The sequence below is a fragment of the Primulina tabacum genome, chromosome 1 (assembly GCF_025594145.1).
Source record: "Primulina tabacum isolate GXHZ01 chromosome 1, ASM2559414v2, whole genome shotgun sequence".
NCBI lineage: Eukaryota > Viridiplantae > Streptophyta > Magnoliopsida > Lamiales > Gesneriaceae > Primulina > Primulina tabacum.
In genome coordinates, this window is record NC_134550.1 from 51,619,348 (window position 1) to 51,638,731 (window position 19,384).

Below are 19,384 nucleotides of genomic sequence, written 5' to 3' on the forward strand. Positions count from 1 at the left end.
GGTGCACTAGGCATAGGCATTTTGTCCAGTCTTTAAAACTTTTACTTGCATTGGGTTTAAAGTTGTCGAGTGCATCGATCTCAGGTTCACATTGCTGCTGCTAAATGTCTTCTTGAGTTAGCAAATCGGTTTGTGGTTGTTCCTCCCATCGATCTGAAAGAACTGAGCTTCATGTCTGAGCTTATAGATATATGCGAAGTGGAAAAAAATGAACATGCCAAGTCTTTGTTGAGGAAGTGTGTTGACATCCTAGGAAAACTGGAGAAAGTTGGTCAGAGCTGAAAATATACTCAGAAGAGCGAGTTGTATGCCTTACAGCCAGGCATCGTGTGTGCCTCCATGCGGACCCATTTCAACTTTGTGGAACAAATCTTACTCAGTGGCATAGTTTGGTTATTAGTGAAAGAAACTGGCACCGATCCAAACAATGTTGCATCAGCACACGAACTGCAGTTATTTATGTACACTATCCTGATCTCCAATTTTAGTAGGGTAGCTCACTGTATTTTGAAGGATCAATCTTACACTATAGCGATGTAGTTGTGACATTTGAATCAACCAATTCTTAAATGATTTGAAATGAGATACATTGATGGATTTTATACTTATAATCCATGTGACCTGATCATTAACTCAGCTATGGATCATGGTCAACTTGAACGTGAATTGTAGCATGCATCAATAATACACTGCCAATATTATATGATATAAAATAATAATAAGTTTTGTCGCAAAAGTGCATGGTAGCAGCAGCCATTATCTTAATTCTTGGAGCTGCAATCTGCAGTAATGTGGTTCAGTGCAATAGCTGTCTTGGAGCCCGACTGACGGCCTAAATACTTGCTGATGTATTCTCCAGCTAGCAAAAGTTTTCCCATGTCGACATTGGTTGTCACGCCAATACCGTGAAGCATGTACACGACATCCTCGGTAGCAACATTTCCTGAAGCTCCTTTGGCATATGGGCACCCTCCTAAACCAGAAACTGAGGAATCCACTACTCTAATTCCCATCTATTCAACCACAAATATAAGGGAAATGAGTCAATCATTTGATATGAACAACAAATATGAAAGGAAACACGAGTTTACAAGTGACTTGAAAATCCCTCAGTTCACGTGATTGGAGCTCGAGCGGTGTTGTAGCTCACTTACATTAGCAATGAGACAAGTCGAGAATAACAGCCAATTGAAAGTTCGATCATGAATCATATACGTATCACAATAACCAATTGAAAGATCAATTATGAATCACAAATGTATCAAGTGCTTTGTAAACTTGACTTATGATTGGCTAAGGTAGCTCGAGCTCGAATCCATGCTATGCAACATTACCCTATCTCGTTCCATCCTCAAGGACTCAATATTCACAGGATAGCAATTAGTAGCTCTGATAATTCTCTCACTTCCATGTGCATACTAGTATTTTCTTTGAAGTAACAAATAATGAATGGCCAAGGCTAAAAACGGTAAGAGGTGGAGCGGGGTATATTATCCATCGAAATAAAAATAATTTTCTTATTTAATTTTTCCAAAAAAAATTGAATTCCAAGAATATATTAAGTCCTCCCGTTTTGACTAAAATCTTGGGTTCGCTACTATTGATATCATAAAGAATATTGAAGAATCCAACAGACGAATCAAAGGGAAAATTATGTACTCACTTGGAGGGACAGTAGAATATTGGAAAGAGATTGACCGTATGTGTCGTGAAAATGAACGGCAAGTTTCTCAACAGGAACAACAGCCATCACTGCCTCAAGCATAGGAAGAACAGTACCTATGCAAGTACAAACACATATACTCATGTGGCTAGGATCTCACAAGTGTACGTGAATAAAGCCAAGAAACATCATGCAACTAAGTTCCAAAAACAAGATGTAGTTTTGACATTTACCAGGCGTAGCAACTCCAATTGTATCTCCAAGTGAAATCTCAAAACAACCCATGTCATGAAGTTCCTTTGCCACGTACGCAACTTTCAAAGGGGAGATTGAACCCTCAACAGGGCAACCAACAACACAAGAGACATACCTATTGAATAGCAATAATGGCAGGATCACGAATTTAGTTTAGAAATGTGATATCATGATTTGGACACAACAATTATTTATACCCTCGCACAGGAATTGAAAGCTTTCTGGCAGCACTAGTCACAGCACGATAACGAGCAAGGCTCTCTTCAATACTGCAGTTAATATTGGACTTTGAAAATGACTCGGAAGCTGATGCAAACACGGCTATGTCTTTTGCCCCGGCTGAGACAGCAGCTTCAAACCCCTAGAAGTAAATTATATATAAATTAGAAAACTTGTCTTGACAATGAGAGAACTGCTGCAGCAAATCAAACACTGACCTTAAGATTGGGTGTCAGAACAGGCAATCTAACACCATCAAAGTTCTTAACCGCAGCCATTACATCTTTTGCATCAGCCAGCTATTTCAGCAGATAAGAAGGATTAAATAGATATACTTGCATTTTGTACAGATATTAGTCGAGAGATTAACTTGAAGTAATGATTTAGAAAATATTTATTACCTGCTGTACCCACTTTGGTGACACAAAACTTGTAGCTTCGACAACCGATAATCCAGAATAAACAAGTTTACGAATCAATTCAACCTTGACATTTGTTGGAACAATCGTCTTTTCATTTTGTAACCCGTCCCTGGGACCAACTTCCACAATTTTTACGTATCTTGGTATGTCTTTAAAAAACTACACGTGGTATGATAGAACTAAGTCATCATATTGAAGGAAAAAATAAGAGCTATCAAAGTCGCCTCACAGCTGTAATGTCCACAATGCAAACAAAAGCTTTTTGAATTTTAAGTGAAATTCTGATAGGTAATTACCCAATATTTTGCTTCTCCAGAGTCCATGCCATTGGAGTAAGCACGACATTGATAGTGAGGCGAGTATCTTGACTCACTCATGGTCCCTTGAGGGCTGGTGCTCCTGCCTAAACTTGAAGTTCTTTGCAACAAATCTCTCCTTTGTCTTCTCCATGTGATAGTAGGATCCTGCCTGTACTCTTGAAACTCCTCACTAATAATTAACACACCTCCAAGTGAGTAGAACGATAAATACCTCGGTAAAAAACTCATAAATGAAAAACGACACTCGTAGAAGTAGAAACTAGACAAAGTATAGAGCTTTATTCCATTGATGCATTTTCCTATTTGCAAGCAATCTCATTCTCGCTGAATCTCTTTTTAAGGTAGCACTTTTTAGAGAATTTTTATTGGAAGAACTAATAAATTACACTTACTTGCAGCTATTTGATGAGCTGCAACTTCTCCCTTCAATCCAGCAGTTTCCCATTCCAACATCCTCTCGAATAGGCCTGCACCCATTACTGGATGACAACCTGCGAACCCGATCAATTTCGCTCAAACTTGGCAACTTGTCAAGACCAAGAGGCTCCTCCAAACTCGACATAGTGGGAATGTAGCAAATGATAACTGAAAAAGAGTAAAACTAAAAAAATCACCGCTTCGAGAAGATGATCACCGGTGCACAAACATCATACTAATCACTGCAGACAGAAAAACTCCGAACAAAAGAATTAACTAATATCAAATCATATAAGCATATATTACAATTCCCAATTTCCATGAGAAAACTACCGAACAAGCATCAGCCTCACTCTTTTATAACCCATCAAATTAGAACCGACCAACGGGCCAAGAATATGAACCATACTTCTCTTTGTTTTTCCCAAGAAAGAACAGCAAACGAGGAGAGTGAAGGTAATCATACCAATAACCCAAAAAAATTTCTGATTTTTCTGAAATTGGACACCAAAAATTTCTCACAAATCCCCGACGTCCCGCGGCGAAACACGGTATTTTGGTGGTCTCGTAAAACACGGAAAGTAATAAGCGCGGTGGTTAGTTGGGAATGTGGACAACTGGACCAAATAGTAAAGAAGGCTCCGCAGATACGCGACGGAGAATCCCGTATAATAATAAACAATATTTCAGTAATAAAAATCGACGCTAGTTTACTGCGTATGGTTTTATGAATTAATTTTACGAGATTGAATAAAAAATCGTAAATATAAACATGATTAATCTATATTACACATAAATATTCATAAAATTATTTCACGAAAAATCTACCCTACCGTGTTTGAGTTGGATTTGTGGTGGAATTTGGGTTTTGCTTGGATTTTGTTGGCACGAATTCAATGGCCACCACCCACCAGAGAACTAAAGAGGGCGTTAGGTACTTTTCAGTTGGTAGTTGGTCTCCTTCTGAGATTTAAGGATTTTCTTTAATTGTTTAATATATATATATATATTATATATATAAATATGTTACTTTAAATGTGAATTTTCATTTATGTTCTTATTAATTACTTGTTTTACATTAATTTTTTAATTTAAATGTGTCTTTTTTTAATTAAATATAATTTTTTTATCTCCTTATTAATTACTTGTTTTTAATTAATTTCTTTCTTTAAATGTGTCGTTTTTCCTCTTTATTCATATTTTAAATATGTGTGATTATTAGTATTTAATTTTTTATGTCTACACACATTATAATATGTAATTTTTATCCAATGATATTTTTCATTATGTAAATTAGTATTTGGTTTTTTTGTGTCCACCAACATTATAATATGTTATTTTTAATCCAATGATTAAATATATGTGATTATTAGTATTTAATTTTTTATGTCTACACACATTATAATATGTTATTTTTTATCCAATAATATCTTTTCATTGTATAAATTAGTATTTGGTTTTTTTGTGTCTATCCACATTATAATATGTTATTTTTAATCCAATGATTTAGATTTTTTAATTGTCTTTTCATTATGTAAATTAAATTAATTAAAATTTAGAAATAACACATTATCGAATCGCGAATTTTCTTTGGTGTCTTATTAATTTTTTTTTGCATGTCCTCGTTAATTTGTTTTTGTGACGTGGACTATAACTCATGCGTTTAAAAAAATATTTTTTGCAAAGGTTAATATTAAAAAATACTATAATAAAATATGATCAAAAAAATTTTTGTGATATAATTTTTTTACAAAAATATTTTTAAATTTTTAATCTATTTACTTGTGATCGTTTGCTAGAATTTATGTGTTTAAATTAAAGTTTTTTGCAACCGAAATTTTTTTGCGATTTATATTTATAAATTATGTTGGGTGCAATAATTGTCTCTGCTTGGTAGAGCGATCGAACCGTGGTGCTTGAGCTGCTGTGCGGTTTAAAATATTTGAGTTACACCATTACCACTAGCTATAGCTTTTGGTAAAGCGGTAAGCGCTCGGTCCTACAATTGGTATCAGAGCCAAGGTCACGGGTTCGATTCCCATTGATTGCAAGAAGTGCAATTATTGGGAGGGAGATTGTTGGGTGCAATAATTGTCTCTGCTTGGTAGAACGATCGAACCGTGGTGCTTGAGCTGCTGTGCGGTTTAAAAGATTTGAGTTGCACCATTACCACTAGCTATAGCTTTTGGTAAAGCGGTAAGCGCTCGGTCCTACAAATTATTTAAATAAAACACGGTAAAATATCGTTGTGATTTGAGCCGTCGATTTGGGTTGGGTCTGTCGATTTGGCCTGCACCGCCAAACAGTTTAAGTGAGTTTGGTTGAAATTTTGTCGACTCATTTAAAGGTGAGCCTAAATGAGCTCGCACGAGTTTATATTAAATATCTATATATCTAATATTATCTATTTTCAATCATGAATTCTTGATATAAAATGAAAAATATCATTTTGATTTTAAAATTGTGATGTTACTGTCTTATTCAAAAATTGTGGATTGTTGAGACATTTTAGCAGTCATTCAAAATTGACTGTCAAAGTTGACATTTGAATTGTATTTTTGGATTCCTGATAATATGTTCGTCAACATATTATTTTTAAGTTAGTTTTATCAGTATCGTGAGGGGTAAATTTGTTTATTACAATATATAAATATTATTATCTCTTTAAATTAATATTCACTTTCGTGTTTGACATGTTATAGGTCTTTTTAAAATGAGGAACAATAAATTCAAGCAAACAAATACACAAAAATCTGGGACGAAACCAGAATTATATGGTAGCGGGAACTAATATATAAATTTTTTGTGAATTTATCGATGTTAAGATGAATTAAAAATCTTATATCATAATATATAAAATTTCAACCTTATAAATGAAATAAATCTAACATATATAAAATATACAAAATTTCATTACATATACGATCAAGTAATTTATTATAATTGTATTTTATTATACAATAATTCTTGTCAAACTCAGTGATTGTGGATCTAACATCTATTAAATCAGCAAACTAAAGAGCGTGTCAATTAAACTAATTGAGTAACCATATATTCTTGAATTTCCTAATTAATTTTTTATCTTGATAATTTGTTTTATTTAATATTTTAAATTATAAGACACCGTTACTATAACTAAAGACACATTTTTTTAAAATGTTCATAAGGACTCAACCACTAACTCATATAGAAAAACATTTATCTCCATACTATATTGAAAATATTCTAATTAATTCAGCGCATGTGCTGAAAATTTTATAATTAATTAAGAAAAATTCATTTACAATAATCATATTTAATCCTTTTGGACTAACATAATTTATTTCATAAGATATTTTTCGTAATTATTTATTTGTATGTTAATCTTTAAATCTGAATTATGATGTATATAGTTTTTCTAAAAGTTCTTAAATAATGATTTAATACATTTATTCGACACTTCAATATTAACATTTTAAAATATATTAATTTTATTGCATGTGTGCAACACTTCTAATCATGATTATAAAATTTCAATAAAAATTCTAAAAATGAATTAGGTAGAACATAAAAAATTACACAATTAATCAAAAGACAGAAATTAAAAAATAATATAAACTACTAATACCGACTTCTAAAGATTGAAGTCGGTGAGAGTTGAGGCCACTATGTACTAAAAAAATAAAAAGCTAATGCTTGAATGAGTCATACTGCAAAGTTAGTGAAGTAAAAACGAAAGACAAAATGTGTTAATAAAAATATTATAACGGGCTAAGCTGAATGAGGCTCATATATATAAGTATCTCACTTGGTCTCACTTTATGTTTTGTCACTGTACAAAGCGAAATTTCATGCACTGTAGTGTTCTACATTTTCTTAATTTTTCTCTTGATTTCAAATTTAATTTCATTATCTATTGATCTTTAAAGATATATTAGAATTTTTTCTAAACATTTAATCTTAAATGTGATCAATTAAACAAATAATTATTATATTTTGTATACAATAATAAATAGATTAATATATTTGAAGATAGAAAAAGTAATGTATTGAGAAAAATAAAAAAAAATGTTAGAATTAATACTATAATTATCTAATGTCAATATTAAATTTTACATCCTACATTCGAAAATATGTTTATTAAGGTAAAGATTATGATGATAAAATAAAAATAATAATTTATTTATCATTGTAACGTAATCATAATGTGATCGTTATTTGGAATCAAAAAATGATGTACTTTGACTTTTTAATTAAATTGTATAAACAATTATTTCGTTATTTTTAGTGGATAAACATGTTAAATTTATTAAAATTAAATAGTAGAATTTAATGATGAATATGAATGAATTAATTCAACTTTCAATTTGGGTTTCAGAATTTTGTCAACATGCTATATATATATATTTTCTGATTTTTTTATTTTAAAATATAAATTTTCAAATGGATGAAAAATGTTTTTTTCTCTACTACTTATGTAAAATATCGAGTATATATTCTACTCAAATGTCTTATAAATTCATATGATTTAGTAAAAGGTTATTTGCATAAACTTATTTGTTGAGTACAATAATTGATCATGTTGGATAGAGTAATTGAAATGTTGCGCTTAAGATGTTGTACTATTTAAATAATTTGATTTGCACCGTTACCATAATCTATAAGTTTTGATAAAACAGTAAACACTTGAGCCTACAATTGATATGAGAGCCAAAATCGCGACTTTGATTTTCATTGATTGCAATTGGTGCAATTATTAGGAGATAGATTGTTGGGTATAACAATTGTCCACGAAGGATAGGCGCTTGAGCTGTTGTACGATTTAAAGATTCGACTTGCATCGTTAGTATCAGTTATAGCTTTTGGTAAAGCGACAAACGCTCGATCCTACATTATTCGATTGTAAAGCTAGAAGAAACACGTTGCATCAACTTTTAGTTTTGAATTGGTCACTTACATGCTACTCGATATTTAAATTTAGAAGCATTCTACAGTTTTCAAATATTATTATAGATTGAATTATAATTGATCCCTTTCAAATTGGATAAATATAGAATAAAACTCATGTAAAATATTAACAAAAACATTTAAATGAAATATTGGATTTGTCGATAATCAAAATAAGAAATAAACAAATTTTGATCATTGAGTGAGAAATAAGATATTTAAAGAAAGTTATAATTGACACAATGAAATAGTGCACCTACATGCATTTATCACTGTATTTTGCAACTAAAATATCAAAAAAAGTTTCCACATATTATTTTTATATCATATTTAAAATAATAATGAATCCTAATTTTTATTATTTTGAGTTGGCCTTTGTTATGAAAAATCATTGTGAATAAATTGAATTTGAAAATTCTTATATCTATGTATATCACATATTATTATATCAACCTAAGTCCAGATAATAAAAAACTACGAAATGAACTTATTCATCTTCAATGTACACAAATTATATAGTAAAATATATGACAATTAAGACAATGAAGTAGAATATATGTTCATATATATCAAAATATATTGAAAAGAAAAACAATAAATAAAAATATTTTTCTAGATATAAATATTTTTTTAATAACTTTTTACAGTGAGTTGGAGAAGATAAAAGAGAAATTTTTTTTAACTTTTTTGGGTTACACAAAAAATAGAAATGAAAAAAGTGTTTGTCATACAATGAATTCATTTTCCACATTAAATGTATACTATAAAGTTATATTTACTATTCAAATTTTATAGATGCAATGAATTTTTCTCAAGATAAGGGTACAGAAATGATCTCGTGAAGATATTTAAACAATTAGAAAAAATAAATATATTATTTTTCTGGAGGTAATACCAATATGACATTAGTAATTTAGTTGTGCTAATTATACTTATGAGTTAATATGAAATATTAAAATAATTATAATAAGAGTCAGTAAAAAGATGATTTATTGTCAAAAATATTATTATTATAAATTACAAATAAATGACAACATTTAATCAATATTTTTAAATCAGTCCATCAGTACTTTTTATGTGATGATAGATTGTTATAATAATGCGTAGTTTATATGTTATCAAGTATAAGTATCTAATAAATTAAAGGTAACTAGGAAAGTAAAAGCATCCGGTAGAAATTGTTGTCAATTTACATGAAAGAGAGTAATAATCAAATAACATTATAAATAAAAAATTGCATATCATTGATTATCAAAAAAGATTGTAATAATTGAATATTGTAATAAAAAATATGTATTATTGAGAGAATATGACAAATAACAGAAGAAAACAATATGAAAAAAATATATGAGAAAAATTTTAGTAGTCCATATCTTTTTTTAAAATTAAAAATATATGTTTTTTTCCTAATTAGTTACCTATGTTAATTAACATGAATTGTCAAAATTTACAATACTATTATCATTATCTTTTGTTGAGTTAACTAATTTTATTTCAAATTCTAATTACTTCAATATATGTTTTCCACGTGCTACGCACGTACATTATTTCTAGTATATATATATATATATATACAGTTTTGATATCCTGACACAACTACCGTGCACACCTTTGTGAGCACCGATGATGTGTCACTCGCCCATTGGATGTGATGAAATATAGAAAAATTGCGCATCCAATGGGCGAGTGACACCTCATCGGTGCTCACAAAGGTGTACATGATAGGTGTGCAGGATATCAAAACTATATATATATATATATATCGCCTATTTTATTATCAAGTGTGTATTATCAATTTCAAAAAAAAACGTATGTATAATAAAATTTGTGTAATTTTATAAGTTTTTCTTTAGTCATTTTAAATTTTTTGAGCCGAATTGTTACGTACATCTGTTAAAGAATTTGTTCAAATTAAACATGTTTTTCTTTAACTATTGAGTTTGGAAAAATAATGAATGAACAGTTTGTTTGGATAAGTTTTTGTGATTAAAAAGGGAATTTGAAAAATTTGAGTCGTTGGCCTTTGGGGATTAATTAAGTAATGTTTAAATTGTGGTTTTAGCGAATTGACATTCAACAGTCACAACCCACCATTTAACACACTCTCATTTGGGCACACTGGAAAATTGGCAACTTAACTTATCTTTTTGACGTGTCAGGATATGATGAGCCAATCCGACGAATCTGACTCATTTCAACGATTCTAATTACTACGTGTTTAGCTCAAATCTTGAAAGCCCACTAACTATAAAAAACCTGCAGAATGTGGAGAGGCCCAATGGACGAGCCCAAGAAGATGTCAATTTAAGACCACGATAGAGGAGTTGATCCACGAAGCATCATGGAATACGTCCCGGAACTGTTCCGCGGAGTGTAATAAAAATAGAAAGAAGAATCAGAATAGGACACAACAAACACATCCAACAAAAGCAGCAGCAAAGCTTTTTAAAATTTCTCTCAATAATTCATCTGTATTGTTTTTTCGATTTCCAGTATTTTAGTTTTTTCAGATTTTGCATATTCCTCTAATTTTCTTGTGAAAATGTCGTTCATATTCATAACAACGTAATTAAATTTGATGTTGTTCATGGATTTTCTCTATAATTTCATCATATTCATCAGTTTATATTTTTCGCTTTGAAGTCATACCGAGGGAATTAGACTAACGGTAGAATCGAGACACACAATATTTGATAAAGAAGTCGGATCATTTCATATTTAGCACGATCACATGCCTGGCATGCCCCGTAAGTTTCGTGAGAAACAAATTGACACGCTCAGTGGGACACAATGCCTCCAAAGTGTACTGAGAAGAATGAAGGAATTCCTCCATCACAGGGGAAATGTCATCGCTCACAAGAAGAAGACGCTGATGCAGATGGAAGAACAGTTGAAAGACTCGTACACCAGTTCAAATAAGAGACTATGAAGGAAGGAGTTGTCGTTTCTGGTGGCGATGGGGCTTCAACAAACTTCATATTGACCATGAAGAGAAATATCCGCAGTGATCTCAAAGAAATTACCAAAGCTTTCGCTACTGTCATGATGGAATTTGTGGCAGAAGTAATGGAATGGAGAAAGTCTGCAAAAGACATGATTATTACAACAGAAAATGATCTTGGGTGAAGCACTGATTCCTGAATCTACCAAGGAAGGAAGATATACTCCTCCGCACAAAAGGGACGAGGAGTTGGGGTTGAAATACCAAAATTGCAGTAACAATAAACAAGTGGCTGGTAATATATTTTCTGTGACGTCTCCTAGCTTGCATCCGGAGATGTATGGTGATGGGGGAATGTGCGTTATTCAGTACCAAATTTGGGGAATAACACCCGGGGGCAATCTATCCCCCACACCAGTTACAAGAAACTCCAGTGTTGGATTTTGAGATGGTACGTGATGTTATTCAAGAGTTGTATGGCCCAAGAGTGAGGCCAATCAAGCGACCAGAGTTTCACAAACCGTATCCTAACATTGTTGATCGTGACAACCCTTATCCACGAGGGTACCACATTCCAGACTTCACTTTATACTCTGGGGAAGATGGTCAATCTAGCGTGAAACATGTAGCGATGTTTACAATCCAATGTGGGAGTTAACAAATTTGGAAAAAAATTTCTAATTACAAGTTACGATTGTTCCCAATTCTTTGACTAGCACTGCTTTCACTTGGTATGCGACGTAACCTCGAAATTCTATCATGACTTGACATGATATGGAACTTCAATTCCATACACAATTCTTCAAAACAGTACCTGATATTAGTATAGAGGAATTGTCAATGGAGGTCCAAAAACAAGGGGAATCCGCTAATGATTTCATTTGTAAATTCAAGAAAGTGAGAAGTAGATACCGAGTGTTCCTTTCTGAATCTGAATATGTGAAGATAACACAACGAGGGGTTGATTTTGAACTTATAAAGAAGTTCCAAGGGATGGAATTCCGTGATTTTTACGAGCTTGATGCCAAAGTATCATAATATGAGAAATCATTGCGGGGGGAGAGTCATAAAAGAAAATTTACAGTAAGCTCTTACTCCTAAGAAGTTGAGGAAGTCGCCTTGGCAGAAGTGGCAAATTCCGGTCACGCATTGTCCCTTTCTTGAAACGCAAAAGTGGAGAACTTTCCAAGAAAAACATTCCTCCAATGCAAACACCATATACTTTCGATACAAAAAAGACGAAAGAAATCTTTGATCACTTGGTGAAGGAAAAGTTTATAACGTTCACCCCAGGTCATAAGCTACCCACCAGAAAGGAGACGAAGGGAAGAGATTAATGTAAGTATCACAATTCCTTCAACCATAATAATAATGCTTGTTGGGATTTCAAAAATGTCTTGCAAAAAAGAATCAACAAGGGAATCATGAAATTTCCCGTGAAAAAAGAAATAATGATAGTGGATGAAGATCTTTTCCCCCTGGTAGCCAACGTGAATGTGAGCAATACTGACTTGTGTTTCTTAATCAATGAGAGGAGAAGGAATGGAGGTGAGGACATGTCCATTAGGACAAGAGTTACTATAAAGAAGCGTTGGGTGCCTCGAAAAATGCTATTTGAGATTAACGAGAAGAAAACATAATCTTTTCATGAAAAAACCGCTATTACAGTGGGGGTGGTAGGCATTATAGTAGGAGGAATATGAGATATGATAGGGAATATATGGCCAAAAGGCCGGAGAACCAGTATCTCAGAAGGAGCTCGTTTCCTAGGTTGGTGAATGACGAGAGAAGAAGTGACCCGCATTCATTCCAGAAGGTAATACAGAGGCCACCACCTTTAGACACTGATGAAAAATGTAAAAGGAAATCCCGTTTTGTTGTTCCTCCTAGAGCAACCCCTGACGGAATATGGGAGCGGGTAGAACATCCAATGTTCCCAAAACCTCTTTCTCGGACCCACAAACAGTGTTTGCTGAGGGAGAAGGTTGTTGAGCACATGTATGAGATGGAAGAGTCGTTCAAAGAGAAGAAAAAATTTGGGAGGAAGGCTATTGAAGATAATGAGGAAGACGATGACGACTTGTTATCAGAAGAAGACAGTAAACTAGTCAAGAAGGCTACTTTAAAGGTGGGACATATTCTCAATTCATTTGAATGTGCCACTGGCTCGTTAATGTTTCCAGAGGAGTTTAAACGCAAAAGGATATTTGAATCCGATGTCTCCACTGGAAACCAGAGTGTTACGGAATCCATTCAAACCAATATTTTGAAGGACTGTGTTGATTTTCTTGTTGATGAAGAGAAAAGAGTGTTGATGAAGTGATCTACCAATGAGATGAATAAACATAGCAAACCACTCTGTAACATAGTGCATGTTAATGGAAAGCCGGTGTCTAGGATACTGATAGATAATGGGTCTGCTATCAATATGTTACCATACAGAATCCTTCAAATGTTGGGAAAGAATGTGAAAGACTTGATTCTTATCAAAGTTTTTGTGGTGGCTTTTACTGAGGAATCTACAAAAAACTTTGGGAGTGTTGCCAGCAAAAGTTACTGTAGGGTCTCGATCCTCACTGTCAGCTTTTTTCGTGGTCAATTCCAGTGCTAGCTTCAATGCTTTGTTAGAGAGGGATTGGATTCACACCAATCATTGTGTACCATCATCCATGCATCAGTTAATGTTAATGTGAAAAAAAGAATGAGGTGGAAGTGGTACAGGCTGATTCACAGTCGTATCAATCTAATTTAAAAGCAGTAGAAGCTAGATATTATGATGGAGCCTTCGGTCCTATTAGAATTTGTAACTACAAGGTGCAGGGATAACCAATATACATGAACACTCAAAAAGTTAAAGAAGCAGTTGAGAAAGTCCTCAAGCCTACTACCATGGTCTCTCTTAGATGAGAAAGTCCTCAAGCCTACTACCATGGTCTCTCCTAGACCTATGGTCCGACCTATTATTGAGGAGGTTGATGACTAAGTTCACTAAAGAAGAGACTGCAACTTTCGAGTGGAAAGCCACACTACAGCAGCTGGTGAACGAGGTGGAATCTCAAGAGTTGTGGGATATCGATGGAGTTGAGGTCATATTTGAGGAGGAATGTGGAGGTAGCGAGGAAGAATAGTTAAAAATGGAGAATTAATCTTAGCTCCGGCTCAGATAAAAGATCGACAGATGGAGAGAGATGGTTCATAAAGCTGGAATAGATGAGAAGTATTGTAAAAAGTAGGTTGGATGACCACTTTGGTTAATTTTGTCATATTGGCTTATAAGAAATTTCTGTAAATATGTGAGAAATAGGCTTTTAAGTCATTTCTTACTGAACTTGTTTGTAAATAATGATGGAGCACTTGTGAATAAATAAAAATGATTGCTCATAGAATCTACTGCACTGGATGTATTTTGAGAGGAATATTTGTTATGTTGGTTGGCCAAATCGATGACGAAGTGAAATTTGTTTATTGCATATCTTGAAACCTTGGGAATATTGTTTGAAAATTGTTGTTTAACTTTTGGTTGGTAACAATCAGTGTTGACCCGCAATGTTTGCATCAATGTTGAAGAAAACAGACTTTTGGCCGTTTTTATACTTTTTCGAAAATTTTGACAGAGTTTTCTTTGTAAATGTGACATGCCAAAAATACAAATACATGTAAACAAATCCCAAGCAGTATGTATTATGTTAACAACATGTTTTCAAGAACAAAGTTTGGCTTTCAAGCCACTTTTCCAACTCTACACATCAGAAAAAACACTTGTCAATTCATGGCAACAAGTGCAAAAAAGTACAGTTATTATCCCTAGTCTGCATGTTTTATTTCCTCTCAATGTGCATGACACTCCATACGTATATGCTCAGCCGGTTGCAGAGATATTCATCAAAGCTTGGTAATTTTATTTTTGATTGGTCAGTGGCACTATCATGAGGAATTTTCATCTCTATTGGTCTTTAAGGTATTTTCTTGTATTGGCCTTTGAGATAAATCCTTGATTTCTCCACTTATGTTCCAGTGAAATAAATGGGACGAAGTGATAAATAATGGAGTGTTGATCAACAAAACTATGAATGCTCAAATAATAATGCAACATAACAAAATGGAAGAAGAGCATCTACTAAGCAGGATGGAAGATGACCAAGAAAATGACAGTTGGGTGATTTATACATACCCTATTTTAATCTTCTGAAATCCACCAGACTCTGCCATCTCAATCAGAGATAATTTATACAGTGCTAGCTAATGATTTGGATAAAGAAAGAGCAATTCGTGTGGTTGTGTTCTCAATATGAAGATTACAGAAGTTGTATCAGCTATAGGCCAAGCTCTGAATATGCACACCAAGGGAGCCGCTCTGTTGAAGTGCAAGCAGTGGGTGTTGCAAGGTGTTACTCATCAAAAACTCATTCAGACTTATTCACAAACACCTTGAGTGCAGCATGAAATGTGACATATTCTACAATGTTTTTGTGATTGGGAATTGGGAAAATTTGTGGAATATACCTACCCCGAGAAGGTGTGGTTTGATGTAAATGAGATTGATGATGTCAATTTTCAGAAACTTGGATGACATCAGAAGGCGATATAATCGACGGTGATATGAGACATGGGATCTCCGTGAGCGGTTGAGTAGTTGTCTCAAAGTGAAGGAGGATCAGCTGTGAAAACAGTGAAGAATTGGAGGATTTTGGGGAAAAAAGACAATGAAGAAGTTTGGGAAGCAAGGTGTTGTGAACTACACTGCTTCCTTTTCTTTTTCCCCTCTTTCTCCTCATATATGTCGTATTATGAATTTGGGTCAACTTGTAAATGGACCAATACAATATATTTGAATTATTAAAATAGTCAAATTTGGGCCAAATTGACCAAGGCCCAAATTGGATAGGAGACAGTTGTTTAGCCCAAATCTTGAAAGCCAGAACCCTGCAGAATGTGGAGAGGCCCAATGGACGAGCCCAAGAAGATTTCAGTTGAAGACCACGAATCCACGATGGAGAAGTTGATCCACGAAGCATCATGGACGATCGTGAAATATGGCCGAAACTGCTCCGCGAAGTGTAACAAAAGCAGAAAGAAGAATCAGAATATTACACAACAAACATATCCAACAAGAGCAGCAGTGAAGCTTTTTAAAATTTTCTCAATAGTTCATCTGTATTGTTTTTCCAATTTCCAGTATTTTAGTTTTTTCAGATTTTGCATATTCCTCCAACTTTCTTGTGAAAATATCGTTCATGTTCATAACAATGTAAATAAATTTGATGTTGTTTATTGATTTTTTTCTATAATTTCATCATATTCCTCATTTTATACTTTTTCGTTTTGAAACCATACCAAGGAAATTAGAACTAAAGGTCGAATCGGGACACATAACGTTTGATAAAGAAGTCGGATCATTTCACATTTGGTACGATCATGTGTCTGACACACTCCATAAGTTTCATGAGAAACACTACGAACTAAAAAGTAAAAAAAATTGAAAAATAAAAGATATCTTCTGACAAAGATTCTAGAATCTAGTGAGCCGATGGACCACAACATGTGGCCCCAATTTAGCCCACTTTGGTTATGCATTTTGTGGCTCTATGGCCTCCACAAGTCCATTGTTCGACCAAATTATAAGGTTAGGAATTTTTTGTATTTTTGAGGTAAAAGGTTAGGAATTTCCAACCAAAAGAAAATAAAATGAGTACAAGGTTAGGAGACCGACATATCATCCGTTCTCATATTTTTCATGATTATCATTATTACATTTATTATTACAATTAATAATCTATATACCTATAAAATTATGGATGATGGGCAAAGTTTTTGCATTGTGATTTTACTACATTGCCCAAAAACTATGCATTGTTTGTATTAATTGCATGGGCATTTGTGGAAAATGTCTATAAAATTTAGGGGCAAATTTGGGATATTGAATTTGTAATGTATTGATTATTTATTTAATTGATGTATTTATTTTTTTGAACTCATTAAACACATGAGGATCATAGTGTTTTTATTTTTTAATAGAAAATTGTAAAATAAGAAAATTTGAAAATAATATTACAAAAAATTGAATAGATATTCGATAATAAAAAATATGTTAAAGAAATAATATTTTCTTCGTACATAATTCTAGAAAAAATATTAAAAGAATAGAATTTTTAATAAAAAAATATATTTTTCATTAAAAATATTAAAAGAATATATATTTAATTATATACTTATAAAAGTGTAAAAAGAATAACAAATTTTTTCATTGTAAATTTTTTACTATTCCCATAAATTGTGTGTTGTTAGATTAATTGCATGAAAATTTTCTACACAATCATTAAATACATGAGGATCATAATAATGTTTTTTTTAATAAGTAATTGCAACATGAGAAACTTTGAAAATAATGTTACATAAAATTGAATAGATATTTGATAATAAAAATATATTAGAGAGATAACATTTTCTTGATACATAATTCTTAGAAAAAAATACTAAAAGAATAGATTTTTTAATTTAAAAAAATCATTAAAAATATTAAAAGAATATATATTTAACTATTATACTTATAAAAATATAAAAAAAATAACAAAGTTTTTCATTATAAATTTTCTACTATCCCCTTAAATTGTGTGTTGTTAGATTAACTGCATGGAAATTTTCTAGACAATTTATGGAAAATCTATGTATTAAAAATGAATATATGTTTGGTAATAAAAATATTTTTTTTATCTATATACCTACAAAAGTGTAGATCATTGGTCATGTTTTCCAATTGCCAAAAGATAAAAATGATCTCCTCATCAATGCAAATCCAAAAATTCAATAAAGATATATATGTAAATTTCTAATTGTTGTAAGTGTAAAAATGAAATATCAATTTTTTTTATTTATTACATCTCATATATAATTAATTAGTAGCTTAATTATTCCACATAATATATAATTAATATTCTAACAAATGCTAATGAATTATCACTATAATATATATTGATTGTAGTAATTTATATCACTTCAAGAATAAAATGTAACTACTATATTAATTTTCTCAAATAATCCATATTTATACTACTTTTAAATATTTTATCCTTTTAATTTTCTCTCTACATGTTATTTTATTATTTTAATGCAATTTTGTAATTATATTTTAATGTAATTTCTAATTAAGTAATAAATTATAGTATCACAAGAAGATATAAGAAAAATGATAATTATATATGTAATAGTACAATAACATGATAATAATATATTAATATGAAATTTAATAATAATAGATTTTATGGTTTTTTAACTAAGAAATGAAAGTAAAAAGTTTAATAAATTATTTAGTAGAATTTATATTAATAATTATGAATGTTAATATATTAATAATATCATAAAATATGAATCTCATAGAAAAATTCAGAGAGTTGGCTATAATAAAAAATTTAAATATTTTAGTAGTAATTTTTTTAAAAAATAATTATATATCAGACAAATTTATAAATTCAATAAACAAAATTTGGTAGTATTGGAAACATCTACTAAAAATGTTTAAGATTTAGGCGTTAATGGTCTAAAGTTAAACCCGACCATGGTTTTCAAAAACAGTGAAACCAAAATCAGAATTAAAATCTTTTCTTAGATTCAGTTCCAAAATTAGTCTCATAATATATAAATTTAAGGAGCAATTTTTTAAAAAATTATATCTCAGACATCTCAGACAAATTTATAAATTAAATACATAAAATTTTGTTATGTGATCTTTTGATTTAAAATTTTGAATATATATATATATATATATATATATATATATATATATATATATATATTTAACTATTTATGAAATTTTAAGAAAAAAATCCAAAGCCAAATAAGTGACAGAAATATTGCATATAATTTGATTATGATACAACTGTAAAACTTAAAAAACAAATGATTTCAAATGTTCAATACTAAGACCTATTTGATATTAAAAAATGGATCATAGAAAACATATAATTTGAAATGTCCAATGTGCATACATATACAATCACTAAGCACATACAAATAAGATCTTATACAAGAAGAGCTGGAAATATTACATGTTAACGTTACTCATCTCTTTCCGACCATTGAATGAGTGTTTATATAAGAAGAGTTGGAAGTATGCAAGAAAAATAACAAAGCGATACATAATCATCAAGCTTTTAACAGTGTGATTATCTTCAAGCCTGCATACTTAAAGAATTTGAACGCAATCAAAGATCATATACGTTATCGC

General features: G+C 31.5%; 2 protein-coding genes across 5 annotated transcripts in view; one reads left to right on the forward strand and one right to left on the reverse strand.

The window, feature by feature from the left end:
- The window catches only part of LOC142547628 (uncharacterized), a 28,603-nt gene extending 27,992 nt beyond the window's left edge, over positions 1–611 (forward strand). The window contains exon 35 of the mRNA XM_075656002.1: positions 85–611. Coding sequence (XP_075512117.1) covers positions 85–282 — 198 coding nt within the window. The 3' untranslated portion in view covers positions 283–611. The remainder of the gene's footprint in view (positions 1–84) is intronic.
- LOC142547637 (hydroxymethylglutaryl-CoA lyase, mitochondrial) lies at positions 571–4,235 on the reverse strand. Of its 4 annotated transcripts, none has more exons than XM_075656034.1 (9): positions 4,130–4,235; positions 3,272–3,464; positions 2,856–3,048; positions 2,539–2,718; positions 2,356–2,436; positions 2,116–2,279; positions 1,897–2,033; positions 1,664–1,779; positions 571–1,013 (listed from the first exon to the last, which is right to left on the reverse strand). In XM_075656034.1, exons 2-9 carry the CDS (start codon positions 3,439–3,441, stop codon positions 762–764), a joined length of 1,293 nt encoding a protein of 430 aa, XP_075512149.1. In that variant the 5' UTR covers positions 3,442–3,464; positions 4,130–4,235; the 3' UTR covers positions 571–761. The 4 variants fall into 4 exon arrangements, with proteins under 4 accessions (XP_075512149.1, XP_075512126.1, XP_075512142.1 ...); XM_075656011.1 differs by lacking the exon at positions 4,130–4,235 and adding an exon at positions 3,706–4,012; XM_075656027.1 differs by lacking the exon at positions 4,130–4,235 and adding an exon at positions 3,763–4,009.
- Between the last annotated feature and the right edge of the window lie 15,149 nt (positions 4,236–19,384).